This window comes from Arvicanthis niloticus, chromosome 2 (genome assembly GCF_011762505.2).
Source record: "Arvicanthis niloticus isolate mArvNil1 chromosome 2, mArvNil1.pat.X, whole genome shotgun sequence".
Lineage (NCBI taxonomy): Eukaryota > Metazoa > Chordata > Mammalia > Rodentia > Muridae > Arvicanthis > Arvicanthis niloticus.
The window spans coordinates 118,596,783-118,614,578 of NC_047659.1; the positions used below are offsets into that span (position 1 = coordinate 118,596,783).

At 43.4% G+C, this 17,796-nt stretch overlaps 1 protein-coding gene across 1 annotated transcript; it reads right to left on the reverse strand.

Annotated features, from left to right (window-relative positions):
• Window positions 1-811: 811 nt before the first annotated feature.
• Window positions 812-5,023, reverse strand: LOC117703797 (cystatin-C). Its single transcript, XM_034495633.2, has 3 exons — window positions 4,616-5,023; window positions 1,985-2,098; window positions 812-1,128 (listed from the first exon to the last, which is right to left on the reverse strand). The coding sequence occupies exons 1-3, from the start codon at window positions 4,838-4,840 to the stop codon at window positions 1,045-1,047; spliced, it is 423 nt and encodes a 140-aa protein (XP_034351524.1). The 5' UTR covers window positions 4,841-5,023; the 3' UTR covers window positions 812-1,044.
• Window positions 5,024-17,796: the final 12,773 nt, after the last annotated feature.

Genomic DNA, 17,796 nt, shown 5'->3' on the forward strand with positions numbered 1-17,796 from the left:
CTCAATGCCAGGACCACCAATGAATTTTAGGACCAAGTAGTAAGCCTATCACAATATCCAAGACCCTTTTTATTGTGACAACCACTTTGCAGAAGACCTTGGACAATAAGGTCACTAACTCTCCAACCCTTCCTAGACCCTCTAGTTGAGACTTCCCTTCTCTCACCTCAAGGACATTAATTTATTAGTATCAGAGAAAGCAGCCCTGCCTACAAGGCACTCGGAAATAGAGCAGTAAGGAAGGGAGGCTCTACCTTCCCTTCAGGCTTTGCTTTGGCTTTCACTGAAGGACTTCCACTGCCCTTCAGTGTTCAGGCCAGTAGCCTGAAGGCAGCTTCCTAATGCAGCTCTGATCACTTTTGAATGCAGGCCCCAGTAGCTTAGCTGCTCCCCTTTGCACTGAATGACATGTGGATGGACATTGTGAGGATTTGTATTTTATACAAGCCTGTAGTCTCCCCTTTGTATGCAACCATGACACTAAGGTGATATTATTAACTAATTAAACTCCCTACTTGGAAGTTGGAATTGACTTTATGTCAGTTCCATTTATGTTAAAATCTCCCCATAAAGCTGCATGAAAAGACTTGTATTATGTCAGGGCATAGAAGGGCTGGGAGTATCCCTGTCACTCTACTGGCAACAGTGGACCAGTACTATGGAACTGGGTTGTCGCTCTGCCTGGATGCTGGCTGTTATTTTCACTCACACTCACACTCACACACACACACACACACACACACACACACTCCTGTTTTCTGGTTTTCCTTGCTGCATATCCTGAGACAGAAACAATTCAGACAGAGCCAAATTATTTTTTTTTGATTTTTTTTAATTGAGCAAGGCATGACAGGTACTGCAAGAAGAGAGTAACCAGGGGACAGCTGTTCAGATGTGCAGAACCTGCCTGAAGCAGCTTCTGTACTGTCTCCTGGTGCAAACACACTGGAGGTGTCCCCGAGAGCTAGAGCACCCTTCCGAGGGCTGAAACACTATAGGGAAGGAGTACAGGTAAGGAACAATCGATCCTACGAGACTCAGCCCTTAGGCGTTTTTGCAGTTGAATTTTGTCAGGGAGTGTGTGCCTTTCCAGGGCACGCTGTAGATCTGGAAAGAGCAGAGTGCCTTCTACAAAAAGAAACAAAGGGGAAACAATTAGTGTGAAGCTAAGACAAGTACCCACACCAGGATGATGGAAGTGAAACCCTTCCCCCTTCCGAGTCCCAGGACACTTAGGGTTTGATCATCCCTATTATTGGATGGCATGTGTCCCCTTTCTTGGCACCACAAGTCTATATTCTTCAGCCCCAGCACAGCAGGTTAAGGAGTAGCTGTGTAAGGTGTGGGAGCCCTAGAGGTCAAAGCAGCGGAGAAGGCTCAGGGCCCATGAGCCCTCTACCTAAGTACTAAGAGGGCCACCTGTATCCATTCGTGAAGCACCATTCCCTTCTCATGCCCTTCCCCACACAATGTAATACTTATCGACACCTTTGCAAGGAACACACCTCTCAAAGTGGCAAGGTATTATAGGGTGATAAGGGAAATGTAGCTATCACCATAACCATGGTGTCACATGAACCAATTACACCACAAAGAGCCTACAGTCATGGCAGAAGAGGCACAGAAGCTTTCAATCAATAGGTTCTGTTCTCTTTCCTGTGGTCTTGGCAGGCGGCTCTGGTTAGGATTAAACAGAGCCTTTCTTGCCAGCAATACTCACAGTTACCTCTGACTCAGTGGGGATAACTGTACATCAATACCCCAATTCCCAGGATAAAGTAATTCAGCAATTAAATTAATCATGTGCACATAAACCCCTCCCCTACATGGGCACACGTCTGCATTGGCATGAAGATATTTGTGCCCAACATCCACCTGTATCCATTCATGAAGCACCAATCCCTTCTCAAGCCCTTCCCCACACAATGAGTACTTGTCAACAGCTTTGCCTGCATGATTGCCCTTAGCCATATCAAGTACATACCCTCATCAGATGGGGCTGGTCATGGAAAGGACAGTCAGTCAAATTTGGCTGGGACTTGGTACATGTAGTTCGACCCATCTCCACCTCCAAAAAATAGTTCACTCCAGCCACGAGCTGCAGTGAAAAAGGCAGGATTCAAGTCCAGTCCAGTTACTTCCACACAGTTGCCTTACATCACAGAACTGAAGCGTTTACCTAGGACTTTTGTCTGGATTCCTAAGCAGCCAGAAATCTCACCCACAGATACAAGCTAAATCTTCCAGACAAGTGGCCTCAGGCTCTGCTGGTAATTCTTTTACTCTGAGAAAGTCTGACAAGGTGTCATATGTAGCTGAGTAAGAGGAGAAGCAGAACACAAAAGGTAAAAGCCAGGACCAACAAAACTTTCAGTGAGTCAGGAAGGGAAGGACCAGGTCTGGGGAAAGACCTCCAAGGAGTTCCAGGAGTCTAGGATCGTTCTGGGCATAAGCAAAGGCTCTGGGCTGCAGTGTGGGATTAACTCAACCCTTCTGACTGTGGCTCCTCACACTCAGACACTGTATCACTGGAGGAAAACGGGACCTTTCCCATTCACAGTATGCAGCCTAGAGAGAACACATTTATTTACCCAAGACTCCCTCTCTCCAGGGACGAGAGGACACGGGATGCTTCCCACACAGGGACGTTTCAAGTCAGAGGAAAGACAGCCCTTAAATGTCTTCTGCTTCAGTGAGATTCTCCAGAATTTTCTCAAGCATGTCATTCACCTGTAGGTCTTCCATTTGCAATTTAAGAAGAGCACTTCTTAGTGCTTAGAATAGAGGGATCCTCTGGCCATGATGGGGTACACCAGAACAATTTGTCAGAAGAAATGTGACGCACAGACTGAGGGACCTAGGCTGGGGACCAGGGCTCTGTGTATTGCCCTGTGGGACCAGAAACTTAGTTCTTGATTTGGGGGATGTTCTGATTTTCCTACCAGTTAAATGAGACCCAAAGACCAAATGACCTATAACCCCCTATACTTTGCTCCATCTGTTGCCACAATTAGAGTTGCACAATTAAGACTTGCCATTAAGGTCCAAGGCAGCTGGAAGTGGATGACTTTTCTGAAGGTTGATCAGAGCAGCAGGAAAAATGGAGCAAGATTTAACTTGTATTTTCAAGAGAAGGTACAAATGAGCTCTACACACTGGTGTACAATCCTTTGTGGTCTAAAATCTGGCCCTCCTTTGTGTCAACTTTGGGGCCCAGCAGCTCTTACTGCTAGCACCTCTGTCAGAGTCTAAGTCTAAGGTAGTCTCCATCTACTCAGTGGGTGGAGGGTGATTTATGCTATCTTGGAGGCAATTAGCAAAACCCTAATGTTCCCAAGAATATTCCAGGGCCACATGTAGAGGGAAGCAAGGCTTCCCAGAACAGCTAGACAGCACCTTCTGAGAAGACGGAAGAGGGGACCTGCAAGAGGGGACCTGCCTGGTGACCTGCACCAACATTAGTCAAGAGACTCAGCACCAGTCTACACAGTCATGTATTCCTTAAGGACAGGGACCCCCTGGGGACATTACGGGGAACCAAAAAGCACATGTACAAGCTAATATGGCTGCAGCATCACAGGGTCATTTACCTTTGAGGACCACCCCATCACAAACAGTCATGACTGAAGGGAACCTCATCATGTGACACAGGACTGCTCACAACAGCTGTCTGGACCATTCCACATCGCTAAGAACAGCAAGGCAGCGCAGGCACTGCTCGGAGAAAAACAGGCTGCCAGGCTGAAGAGAAATAGCTCTTGCTAGGGAGAGTTCATAATGGAGACCAGCAAACTAAGTGACGCTTTGAGTGAAGGAACTGAGAATTTGTGGATTCCCAACTTTCCAAATGAAAACCTGGGTATGTAGAGAACGCCCTTGTTTTCAGGAAGTATTTACTCTGAAAGTATTCACAAAAACAAATGAATATAAATACACACCCAGGAACACGTGCTCCTGAGTAGAGCAAAGAGGTCGGAACAAACATGACCAAACGTTTACTGGAAGGATGGGATGAAATCTGTCTGTCAGAATAAGTTTTAAGACGGGCACTTATTAAGTGAGGGCAGCTGTGAAGCCTATTTATCCTTCTCCCAGGTCATTAGCAGTTGACATTTGACCCATGGCGGCTGATGGTGGTGAGCTCCGCCCAGGGAGCTTCTCTGACTGGGAAGGAAGGGAGAGACGGGACTGGGGCGGGAGGCGGGAGGTTGGAGAGAGGGAGAGGATGGGCGAGTGAGAATGGGAGTTGGGCGGCTCTTGAAGTGGTATCTGACAAGGCAAGAACAGACTAGAAACTGACTGAAGAGGGCGGGGCGGTTCGGAGGAGGCGGGGCCGGGAGTATCTTTGGTATCTACGCACCGTGGCCTTTTGGAAATAGAGCTAGGAGGGCAGATACCCACCCGCCGTGCTCTTCTGGGTTGCGGAATAAACAAATGAGGAATAACTCTGTTAACAGATTGAGGAAGGCTGAGAAGAAGGGAAGGGAGTAGGATCGCTCCCATGAGAAGCACAGGCGTTGACTTAAGTCAGATGCAAACCGCGCCCTAGCTAGGGGCGCCTGGGTGTGATCGGCCTGGAGACATCCGGAGAGCAGGGGACAGCCGGGACACGTACCTGCTTTTGAGCTCTCACCACCTGTATGACGCGGCTGTGGTACGCATCGTTGTTGCCCTTGTTGTATTCGCTCACGGCGAAGTCCAGCGCTCGCTGCACGCCTTCCTCGTTGGCATCGGCCTCCACCGGGCTTCCCAACATTCGCGGGCCTTGCTTGGTGGTCGCGGCCCAGGCCACGGCCAGGACGGCCAGCAGGAGCAGCAAGGAACGCAGAGGGCAGGCCATGGTTGGCTAGGGCAAAGGGATGGAAATCCAACAGTACCCTGTTGGCGCAGAACCGAGGAGGCGCTCACAGTCGGCTTTTATCCAATTGTGAGAGTTAGGAACCAACCCTGGCCCCTCCTTTTCCGGAGGCCACCCTCCCTTTTCCGTCGGCGCTCTAGCTCTACTCCAGGCCCCGCCTCCTCCGAACTGCCCCGCCCTCTTCAGTCAGTTTCTGGTCTGTTCTTGCCTTGTAAATCAGATACCTCTTCAAGAGCTGCCCGACTCCCAGTGTCACTCCCTCGCCCATCTCCCGCTGAGTCTCCTCCCTCCCCAACCCCCAGCCCAATCCCAACCCTCCCTTCCTTCTGCACGCTTAGCTTTCTGTTCTTCCCAGTTCCTCTTCTTCGGGGCTCTCTTTTCACAGCTTCCCCATTCACTCCAAGTTCCCTGTTTCGTGCAGTTTGGTTTCAACAGAGAAGTCGTTGTTCTCCGGACCCTAAAATGCCCGTGACATCTGAACCCTGTTTCTCCAGAAAGGAAAAGGGCAACCAGTCTTTAATTTCCTGGATCTTCAGAGTTCAGCCTTGAGCTAATTATCAATAATTATCAATAGGTTGAAACAGGGGGGATCCTCCTTATCCCATCATTTCTCAGTAGAAAGAAGGTCCAGGGTAGACTAATGTGGACGGGAACATATAGATCAGAGTAGCACCTCTGATCCCCAAGGGTCAGACACCACTGCAGCTTTTTTTTTTTTTTTTTGGAACTGTAAGGACTGCTTCCAGTCAGGTGCAGTAAGAGGTGGAAGGTGAGACAACTTGGGCAAAAAGTCTGCTTATTCTTTCTTCATCTAATTCACTTGGAGGCAGGGCTGTAAGTGGCAGAGAGGTGACAGGCTTCAGTGGTCACAGTTCAGCATGAAAGAACAGTTTGTGTCCTGAGGCCTGCAGCTTCAAGATAAGCTACAGACATCCCAGACATCCTGAAAACCCAGGAAGCAAAGAGCTGAGCCATAGGGCTGCATGCAGTATAAAGGAGTCTGTCTGTCCAGGAGAGAAACATGACTCCCTCTGACAGAGGAGACCCAGGGAGCCTGTTCTCTGCTTGTGTGGCTGCTGATTTCTTGATCTTAATTAGAGAGGAGATGAAGGAGTGATAGAAAGTCTCTGTAATAATAAGTGGATATTCCCTGGATCTGGTGGGGCAGGCCTATAATCCCAGCTACTGGGGAGGCTGAAGCAGGAGCTACATAGTGAGAACCTATCTAAAAACATAAAGTAAAAAGAAGGCCAGAGATGTAGCTCAGTGGTAGAGGGCTTACTTACCATGTGGGAGGCCCTAGGTTCGATTCCAAGTATCATACATAAACAAACAAGCAAATAAATAGTGGATTGAAATAATGCTATTTTAAGATCAGTGGCAAAACAGATAAAACACCACCTAATGTTGCAAGAGACAAGAATAGGTTGAGAGTTAAGATCCTGAATACTCAAGGTATGAACTATTAGGAGGAGTACAGCATCTATGTTAGCTGCTTAGAGTGATCAAGTCATAGGTTTTCTGGTCTCCCTCTTACCATAGGAAAGCTTGATGCTTCTCTTATGGAGTGCCTGGGGTTCTTTGAGGTTGAGCTCTGAAGTCCCCTGTGCACACACTTTTGTATTGTCTCCCTTCTCTCCTTTGCTTATTACCAACTCATGGTGAGATGGATGCTTCCAGGCCATGTGCTGGCTTCAGTGCAGTGTTAGGGCTGGGGTGGGGTTGATAACTCATCACTGGAAACTGTGATGTATTCCATGTAGAGGGATGTGGGTGAGCAGTGCTTAGTGTTTTCTGTCTGACTGTTTTACCACTCACAGGAAGGTAGATACTCTGCTAGTCTTGAGTTCAGGTTGATTCTTATTCTCAGACTATTTTTACCAAGAGTAGAGGCAGTGGCGAATATACTACAGCCTACTGGAGAGTCATAGGGAAAGGACTTCTGGGGACACAGGCAGCTGCCTGGGCAGCAGGCTGCTCCACCCATCTTTTTGGGCTTCAGTTTACAAGCTCTCACCAAGAGGAAAACAGAATGGCTGGCTTGAGTTGAGTAATCCCCTTTCAGGATTGATTCCCAGCTGGTCAGAAGTTCTGTCTAACCCACAGGACAGGCTGGTGGTCTGCCTCTCAGTGCTGTGAAACTGAACCTTAGCTCCTTTTACAGGATGTCAGAGAAAATAACTCCTGCCCTACCTCAGACATACTCAGTGGATTCCTGAATGTTGGGACTAGAGGTCTGAGGTCACCAGGGCAGCCCTGTCCTCTCTACAGTGCCCTTGACTCCTTTACCTTAACTAGATGGCTGGATACAGCATCCAAGACCCTTTTTTGCCGTGTCCTTCTCTATCAGGCTGTGACTCCCTGTTTAGATGGTACCAAATCTGGAGTGCTCAGGCTCTCAGCAAAGAATCCTGCTAAGTCAGTTCATAGAGACTTCACTCTTTATAGCTGACCATCAGTATGTAGTTTTTCATCCTCTCTCAATGTCCCTGTACTGTTTTTACTCAAAATCTTAGTTCCATTAGCTGGAAAGCCCTACTAATGAATGTCTTTCTGACTTTTCCATCCCCCAAGCCCTCCTCATTCAGCTCCTTGCCTGCAATTCTCTGCTTTTATTACTATGTTTGGAGTTAAGGTGCTGCTCTCTCCTACTGCCATTGTGCTGGTCTCCTTTGTTATGGCCAGGAATCAAGTCCTTCTCAAGTGTAAACAAAGCTACTTGCTCTGCCAACTCTAGTCTTGTGGACCCCATGGTCAAACTATTCCTACATGGAGACTAGGGGAAGGCAGAGGGCAGATGGGGAGAGAGGGAGAAAAGGGTACACTGCTGTGGAAGGCAGAATCTGGGGGCATTTTTCCTTCATGTTATTACAAAATAGTTTAAAATTACAACAAGGTCATAAGAAACCTAGACATCTATGTCCATCATTTCGTCATTCATTCATTTTAGGTTGAATTTACTTTTCTGCTTGCCTGTCTACCTATCCTTCTCTTTCTGTTCTGAAATGCAGTTTTTACTGGATACACTTTGCAATTGAAGACACCAATATGTCCTACTCCTTAACACTTGAGTCCACATGTTCCTAACTACAGCTGGATATTTATTTGCAGTGTTTTCATTTGCTGTAAACCTGTCTCAAAATGTGCCGATCTTAAGTGCACTTGTGCTGAATCTTGCAGATGTGTACCGTCTGCCGGTGCCACCCACCTCCCAAGGGATGCTCTTCCTTACTTCTCCAGCCAGTTTGGATCTTCACTGGCTATCCTGACAACTGATTCCATTTCCTTCATAGTTGATTTTGCCTCATGTTTTCAGAACTGGAATTGTATAGTATGTTGGTTGTCTCGCCTAACATGAGGTCTAATCTCCATTCCACCTTCACCCTTCAGTCACGTACACAGGTGGAGGGCGTGAACAGGCCCTAGAGAGATTTACATACTAATGAGGTACCTGAAGGCCAGAGGGTGGAGCTGATTAAACATTCCTCCCCAGCCCCTCCTCCTTCTCCCCTCCACTTTAAATTCAGGTCCATCCTGGGTTTTAGGGGGTATGCATCCAGATCCATCCACCATCCGCCATGTGAATAAACCGGTTTTGGAAACCCAAGGACTTCCTAGTGTATTGGGGCCGTGCTGCCATGAGGAACCGTGAGGAGCCATGGAAAGGCTTTTAGTTAATGAGCAGCCGGGCCCAACTTCCAGCTGGAGGAACCCAGAGCGGTCCCAGCCGACTACCCACAACATGGCGGAGAAACCCTGGGATCCCCAGCCTTATTTTTGCCCTACAGTTGGTATTTATGTCTGGCCCCTTTCACTTCAGTGTGATGTTTTTCGAAGCGACATGTTGATGAGCTACACAGGCCTTTATCTTTGATTACCATCGGGAGCTTCCTTTCCCAAAGACCCTTGGGATGCTTTGGCCTTGGGTTCCTGGAAAGTCTGGGCATAGCTGAGGGTGTCTCTTGGCTCTTCCGTCTTCTCTGCTACCTCTTTTTCTTGTTTCTATTTCACTTGGAATAATGTCCTCTCCTCTTCACTGCTTTTTTTTTTTTTTTTTTTTTTTTATCGTGATAACAAATTAAATCTAGAAACACTACAATTGGAACAAAACTTAACTTTATGCAACACTGAGGAGCTTTTCCCAACTCCTTCCCCACATTTGAAAATAAAAATACATTTTTAAAAATTTAAAGTGTGTTCACTATAAAAGCAAATTTAAAACAAACATACAGGAAGTAAGTTACAAATATATGCATGTGGATTTGTATGTGTGTATGTGTGCTCATGTGCCTTCATACACACACATTTGTGAGCACACGTGTTTTACCACACTGAGATCATGTGCTGGTTGTATATTTTATTTTTATTTTATTTATTTTGGAAATTTTCCAGCTTTTTCATCATCTAATAACATGATAGTAGTTTTTTTTTCTTTCAGTTTCTTTATATGGTGATTACACGAACAGATTTCAGATGTCATCCATGCATCTCTGAGAAGATGCCTACTTGATCATGATGGATGATCTTGATGTGTTCTTGGATTTAGTTTGTATTTTAACATCACTGTTCATGAGGGGAAATGGTATGTAATTTTCTTTTGTTGTTGAACTTGTATGTTTTATATACTTGACAGTCCTGAAATATTTTGTTTTCTCTGTCTATGGTGATAGTAAATTTTGTTCAGTATAGAAATCTGGGGTGGCATATGTGGTCTCTCAGAGTCTGTAAGATATCTTTTCAGATCCTTCTGGCTCTTAGAGTCTCAGTTGAAATTTCTAATTCTAGTAGGTCTGCCTTTATATGTTCCTTGGCCTTTTTCCTTTAAAGCTTTTAATATTCTCTTTTTGTTCTGCGTGCTTATTGTTTAGGTTATTATGTGGCATGGGGACTTTTTGTTTGTTTGTTTGTTTTTGTTTTCTGATCCAATCTATTCTGTAAGCTTCTTATACCTTTTTTAGGCATGTCCTTCTTTAGGTTAAGAAACTTTTCTTCTATGATTTTGTTAAATATGTTTTTCTTTTTCAGTTTTTTAGTGGGGAATCTTTTCCTTCTTACATTCCTGTTATTCTTAGGTTTGGTCTTTTCATGGTGTCTGAGATTTTCTGGATGTTTTATGTTAGAAATTTTTTAGTGTTAACATTTTTATTGATGCATGAATCTAATTCTTCTATTGTGTCCTCAACTCCTAAGATTCTTTCTTCCATCTCTTGTAGTCTATTGGTAATGTTTCCACATGCAGTTCCTTTTCACTTACCTAGATTTTCCATTTGTAGAATTCCTTCAATTGTGAGTTTTCTTTATTGTGTCTATTCCCATTTTCAAATCTTGAATGGATTCCTTCACCTATGTGTTTTTTTCTTGGTTTTCTTAAAAGAATTTATTGATTTCCTCCACTTTTTTTGTTTGTCTTTTCTTTGATTTTTTTAAAGGTACTTTTTTTCATTTCTTCTTTAAGGAGCTCTATTATCTTTATAAGTTATTTTTAAGGTTGAATTCTTGTGTTTTAGCTGCACTGAAATAGTCCGGTCTTGCTGTCTTAGGATAGCGTAGCTCTGGTGGTACCATATTCCCCTGGCTGTTGTTGACTGTGTTTTTACCTTGGAATTTATATATCTGGGTTTTGGATAATTATAGATTTGAATGCTGATTTCTTAGTTCCTCTATCACGATCTTCAACTTCTGTGATTCTCTTTTCCATCTGTTGCATTCTGTTAGTGATGCTTGCACCTACAGTTCTTGTTCCTGTTTTAGATGGGTGTTCCTTGGTTTCTGATTCTTTTTCGATCTTCTCTTGTCTTTGTGGCCTGAATGTTTGGTGGCTGACACAGCCTTCAGATCCAGTAGGGAGTCTCTGATCAGGTTGAGGCTGGACTTCTGGTGACTAGGTTGGCCTTTTGTGAAGCAGGGGCTCTTTGTTCTTCTGACTGATATGCCCATACCTGAACAGCAGGAGTATGTCAGAATTAGGCACAAAGGCCAGGCCAAGGGGCAGGAGGTGAGATGTTGAATGTGTCCTTACAAACCAAGTCTAGGTAGTGGGGCAGCTCAGCTAGCAGGGAGATGACTTACCTGGTGGCTAAAATTTGATGTGGCTTCTTTTTCACGATCTATGTCCTGAACTTTTCTTCATATGTCAAATTGTCTGTTTTATCTTTTTTGTGAGGCTTTCCACACTGTATAGTTTTCTCTAGTGTTAGGCTTTTAGATTATTCTTAGTTAGGGATTCTGTAAGGAATTATGCCATGACATTAATTTTGAAAACTTCATATATATTTTTCATCTTAACCACATCCTCTCTCTCTCTCTCTCTCTCTCTCTCTCTCTCTCTCTCTCTTTCTCTCTCTCTCTCTCTCCCCTTTTTCCATTCTCTGATATATCTCCCTTCCAATCCCAAGTTTTTTTTCTCTTAAACAATATAACCCACTAAGTTCACTTAGTGCTGCCCATGTGCACATGAATTTTGGGTCATCCACTATTTGACATGAGCAGTTTACCAGTGGTCACTCCTAATGAAAAGTGGTGTTTCCTTACCCATCATCCATCAACAAACACTCACAATAGGGAAAAAATTCTTAGTGCACTTTAGATTTTTTCTATAATTGAAATTTTAACTCAGAAGATCTTGCATACTTGAGTGTGTGTGTGTGTGTGTGTGTGTGTGTGTGTGTGTGTGTGTGTTTAAGTGCAGGCATGTGTGTATGACAGCATGCCCATAGAAATCAGAAGACAACTTTTGAAAATCAGAAAACAGCTAGTCAAGTCTTGCCTTATACCTTGTTGAGACAGAATCTCTCTTGCTTCTGTTGCTGTTATTCCAGGTTTGCTGGCTTGTAAGCTTAAGAGTGATTCTCCTGTCTCAATCTCCCATCTTCCAATTGGAGTGGTGAGATTACAGATGCATGCCACCCTATTAATAGGGTGTGTGTGTGTGTCTGTCTGTCTGTCATTCTGTATTTATCTTATGTTGGATCTAGAGACAAAACTTAATTTTAGGCTTACAAAACAAGTACTTTTTACTCACGGAGCCATCTCCTCAGTCCTTATCCTTTTGAGACGGGAGTCTTCTAGAACCTGGATCTCACATGTCTGTTAGAGTGGCTAGACAATGAACTTCACTCTCAGTACTGGGATTCCACATGCCACAGCCACACCTGACTCTTATTTTCATGCTAGGGATTCAATTTTAGCTCCTTGAACTTGTCTGACCTATTGTACTGGGGACTGGACTGTGGTCTTACATATGTTAAAGCAAGAACTTTTCCACTGAGTATATCCTCAGGCCCCCAACCTGACATTTTAAAATCACCTCCCATTTGTAATTTCTGATTTACTTTCCCCTTCTTCCTTCTATTTTCAATATACGTATTTGCTCTAGTTACTGTCTCTACCTCTGTAATGTTAACTGGGTACTTTGCTGTTTACTGCCATCTTTAGTGACTGGCATAGGAGCTACCCAGGTATTTGCTGAATGAATTAGTGCTCTTAACTCCAAACTCCTCTTGTTTGTTTTGAAGAATTCATGTCAACATTTCCTCACACCATAGCTTTATTTATTTTTACATGATTTGAATAAATGGTTTTGGTAAGGAAGGGAAAAAAGGAAAACAGAATTGAAAATGTGGAATGAAGTTTTCAGAAGAAAAGCCACACCCACACTAATTATTCTGCAAGGCTGATTATCTGGTTTTACCTGTGATCGTGGAGAACTGGAAGTCCTATGTCAATAACCAGATTATCTTGGGGTATCTTTAACTCTGTTAAAACCATTCATGTCCACCTTTGTGTCTGACTGAACATCCTGAGAGTAGCATGTGAGACATTTTTGGGATGTATTAACATACTGTTAGCTTATTCTTTCAAAAAGCTAAGAATAGAATTGGACAGCAGCTGAAACCTGTAGCAGAGACAACCTCACCTAATGTTCCCACCACTGCTTTTGATGTCTTTAGTTCTATAAGTGTCACAAGTTCATAAAACTGTTGTCATGTGGAAACATGGTATTTCAGGTAACGTCAATCTGTGTTCCCAGGACATGGTCATTCATATTTGACTCCAGAGTGTTCTTTGAGGTATAAGTTGTTTTATGTCCACAATCTAGTATATTTCAGTTTATTGTTTCTGTTTTTGAGACAATGTTTGCCCAAATAGCCTTGAACTCTTCTTGCTACTCACAGCATTCCAAATGATACAGTTGTTATTTATTTATTTATTCTTTTTGTGTGTGTGTTTTTTCGAGACAGGGTTCCTCTGTGTAGCCCTGGCTGTCCTGGAAGTCACTCTGTAGACCAGGGTGGCCTCAAACTCAGAAATCCGCCTGCCTCTGCCTCCCAAGTGCTGGGATTAAAGGCCTGCGCCACCACCGCCCGGCTATTTATTTATTCTTGAGGTAAAAATTACACTATGTAGGGTTGGATGGCCTGGAACTCATTATAGAGATCTGGCAGGCCTGAAATTTGGAAAGATTCCACCTGCTTCTGCTTCCTGGCTGCTAGGATTAAAGGCATGCAACACAATCCTTGGCTAAGTGCACTTGTTTTTAATGTCACTAAAATTAAGGCAGAAATCCACTCTCGAGTGGTTTTCTCATGCACACATACCAAACCAACCCCCCCCACACACACACAAAACCCTAAACAACCCAAACCAAAATGTGTTCCCCCAACTAAACAATAGAGATACCAAAACAGACCAAGAAAACTGCAAGACAACCGAAGAGAGTAACTTTATATTAATGAAACGAAAGAGCCTGGCATGGTGACAAACGCTTGTAATTCAAGAGCTCTGAACATGAAGACAAGAGAACAAAGAATTTGAAGCTAGCCTGGAGCACATAGCAGGATCCTCAAAAATTCATGAATTGGGGATCTACCCCAGCAGTAATTGCTAAGCATGCACAGGGCCATGATTCAATTTCACCACTAGAAAGAAAAAGGAAGGGGGTTAGACTAGTTTCCAGGTGAGTCCAGGTCTGTGTACACTGGTTTGGAAATAGCTGGTAATTAAGGTGTCAGCAATTAAGAGATGAAATCCCATTCTTCTCTGCTTCTTGTCCTCCCCCACAAGCATTCTCTCTTCATGGACTTCACTGAAACAAAGCTGTTTCACCACAAGTTAGTCTTGTACAGGGTAAACTACAAGGTTAGAGGGCTCTAGGCAAAAGACAGCAAGAACAGAGATGAACAAGGGTGGGACAATACAGTCCCAGAGGAAGCACCAATCATTTCCAGTTGTGGGGAAGTGACATCTAATTTATCCCCCAAAGAAGGGTTTTTTTGCAAAGAAGAATGGGTGTAACACTGATCCTTTTCCAGATAGAGTCCACTTTGTCCATGCTGGGGTGACAAGTAAGACCAAGTGACCTTTGGCATAGCATCACCACACCTGGCGGCTCACAACAGCCAGTGTGTTTACCTGCCAGAGTATAAAACACAATGTGGTTTTTAGGGTGAAGGACAGATATGGTGAAAAAAAAAATTATTTGTGTAGACCAGGTGCTGGGTCAAAGAAAGTACGAAATTAAAACAGAGTGTGTTTTTATTTTGGATATAAGAACATATCATTCTTACATGTTGTTTCTAGTTAGCTTGAGGAAGCTGAAAGAGAAATGAAAAAGAAGACTAATACTTGGCCTCAGTTTTAGTCTTTCTTCCCATGCTCTCTTGCTTCCTTTATGTGGATGTAGCTTTGTGGCTAACTTGTTTATTTACTAGTGCTTGAGAAACACTGTGTCCTGTGACTGAGGCATGGTAAACTCCCTGAAGAAGCTGTTAATTAGGTTCCTTGAGGGTGGTCAAGAAAATTAGGTATGGCTCTTATAGGGGATAATATACTTTCAGCCTCCTACATTGCACCAAGTGCTCACACATGTGCCGTGGTGCATGTTTAAGGTCAGACTACAACTTTTTTTTAATTGGTTATTTTATTTACCTTTCAAATTTTATCCCCGTCCCAGTTTCCCCTCCATGAATCCCTAATCCCATCCTTCCTCCCTTCTGCTTCTATGAGGGTGCTCCTCCATCCACCCTTCCTATGGGGTTGCACACTCCTTCAGATCCTTCAGTCCTTCCCCTAACTCCTCCATTGGGGTCCCCGTGCTCAGTCTGATAGTTGGTTGTGAGCATCTGCATCTTATTAGTCAGGCTCTGGCAAAGCCTCTCAGGGAACAGCCATACCAGGCTCCTGTCAGCAAGCACTTCTTGGGATCAGCAATAGTGTCTGGGTTTTGTGTTTGCAGATGGGATGAATCCCTAGGTAGGGCAGTCTCTGGATGGTCTCTAGAAAGTCCAAGATGACAGGAAAGCAAGAGGCTCCCAGGACACAACGGGGATGGGGACAGCATTTAGCTGAAATACTCAACAAAGGGGAGAGAGAATCTGTAAAGACCATATCCAGAGGTTAGGCAAAGCCCCTGGATGAGGGATGGGGCCACCCACCTATCTCAAAAATATTAACACAAAGTTGTTCCTGTCTAAAGGAAATGCAGGGACAAAGCGTGGAGCAGAGACTGAAGATCAGACTACAACTTGTAAGAGTTGAGTCTCTCCTGCCAGACTTTGAAAGAAAAGCCAATACCAATACTCCCCAAATTATCACAAAATAGAATCAGAAGGAATGCCGGGAGCCAAATTCAGGAAATTACCTGCTGTCTTAGAAAGTCTAGTCAGTACAAGGTTAAGAAAGGACGTTCACAGGTCTCAGGTCTCAGGTCTCAGGTCCCAGGAACCTAAAGAACGTCTGGCATTTCCTTGGAGCTGGTTATGACAGTGGGATGGTCTAGGGCAATAAGGTTATGACAGTGGGATGGTCTAGGGCAATAAGGATATGACAGTGGACTGGTCTTAGACAGTAAGGATTCCATAGTAGGATAGCCCTAAGCAATGACCCTTGCCCAAACTTCCCGGTTTGCTGTGTCTTTATAACCTGCCCCCAAAATTAAAGTTTCAGAGCTTGATCAGAACCCAGACTTGCTCTCATTCTTTGTGTCTCTTGTCCTTTCATTCGTTCGCCCCCTTCCCTAAGGTCTCGTCGAATCCCCGCGGGCCGGGGCAAAGGAACACCTACCTAATTCCTTCAAAAAGACCACAATTACCCTGATACCTAAACCACACAAAGACTCAACAAAGAAGGAAAACTTCAGACCAATTTCATGTATGACCATCAATGCAAAAATCCTCAACAAAATTCTCTCAAATCAAATCCAAGAACACTTCAACAACCGAAACAAATAAACAAACAAATGAACAAAAAACCAAAAAGCCACAATCAAGTAGACTTCATCCCAGGTGTGCAGGGATGGTTCAATATATGAAAATTTATTCATGTAATTTACTATATAGACAAACTGAAAAAAAATCATATGATCATCTCATTAGATGCTGAAAAACCTTCAACAAAATCCGACACTTTTCATGTTAAAGTCTTAGAGATAACAGAGATTCAAGGCATATACCTAAACATAATAAAACAATATTCAGCAAGCCAATAGACAACATCAAATTAAATGGAGACAAACTTGAATCAATCTCACTAAAATATGGGGCAAGACAAGGCTGCCCACTCTCTCACTATCTAGTCAACATAGTACTTAAAGTTCTAGCTAGAACAACCAGAAATGATCAAGGGGATTCAAATTGGAAAGGGAGGAATCAAAGTATCACTATTTACAGAGAATTGGTAACAATCCCTAAATACATAAGCAGTACCCAAAATTCTAGCAGAGATCTCATACAGCTGATAAACAACTTCAGAAAAATGGCTGGATATAAAATTAACTCAGATTAGTAGCCTGCCTCTACACACAGGATAAATGGGCTAAGAAAGAAAATTGAAAAACAACATCCTTCCCAATAGTCACAAATATAACACATATTGGTGTAACTCTAAACAAGCAAGTGAAAGATCGGTATGATAAGAACCTCAAGTTCTTGAAGAAAGAAATTGAAGAAGACCTTAGAAGATGGAAAAATTTACCATGTTTATGGATGGGTAGGATTAACATAATAAAAATGGCCATCTTACCAAAACAATCTATAGATTCATGCAATCCCTATCAAAATTCCAACACAATTCTTTAAAGACATGGAAAGAGCAATTCTCAACTTCATATGGAATAATAAAAAAAACCCAGGATAGGGAAAACAATTCTCAACAATAAAAGAACTTCTGGGGGAATCACCATCCCTGACCTCAGGCTGTACTATAAAACAATAGTGATAAAAAACTACAATGTATTGGTACAAAGACAGACAGGTCAATCAATGGAATCGAAGACCTAGAAATAAAGGCACACACCCATGAACACTTGATTTTTGACAAAGAAGCCAAACATATATAATGGAAAAAAGAAAGCATCTTCAACAAATGGTGCTGGCCTAACTGGATTTGTGCATGTAGAATGCAAATAGATCCTTATCTACTACCCTGCATAAAACTCAAATGGATCAAGGACCTCATTATAAAACTGAATACAGTTAGTCTCATAGAAAAAAAAAAAAAGTGGGAAATAGCTTTGAATGCATTGGTACAGGAGACAATTTCCTGAAGAGAACACGAATGGTTCAGGCTTTAAGATCAATAACTGATAAATGGGACCCGATGAAACTGAAAAGCTTCTGTAAGGCAAATGACATTGTCAATAGGACAAAATGGCAGCTAACATATTGGGAAAAGATCTTCAATAACCCTATATTTGACTCTACAGGAAGACCAAAATAGTTAAGTAACCTGGATTCCTGAGAGCTCTCAGAGACTGAGCCACCAATCATAGAGTGTACGTGCACTAGACCCGGGCAGATGTTCACCTCAGTCTCCATGTGGGTTCCCCAAGAACTAGAGCAAGGACTGTCCCTAAATCTGCTTTTCTTTTTTTTCTTTCTTTTCTTTCTCTCTCTCTCTCTCTCTCTCTCTCTCTCTCTCTCTCTCTCTCTCTCTCTCTTTTG

Coding starts and splice junctions, on each gene's coding strand:
- LOC117703797 (XM_034495633.2), bottom strand. CDS start 4,840: ATGGCCTGCCCTCTGCGTTCCTTGCTGCTCCTGCTGGCCGTCCTGGCC. Junction 2,099..4,615: donor TGGTGAGAGCTCAAAAGCAG/GTACGTGTCCCG, acceptor TTTTCACTGCAG/CTCGTGGCTGGAGTGAACTA. Junction 1,129..1,984: donor ACCAGCCCCATCTGATGAGG/GTATGTACTTGA, acceptor TTCTTTTTGTAG/AAGGCACTCTGCTCTTTCCA.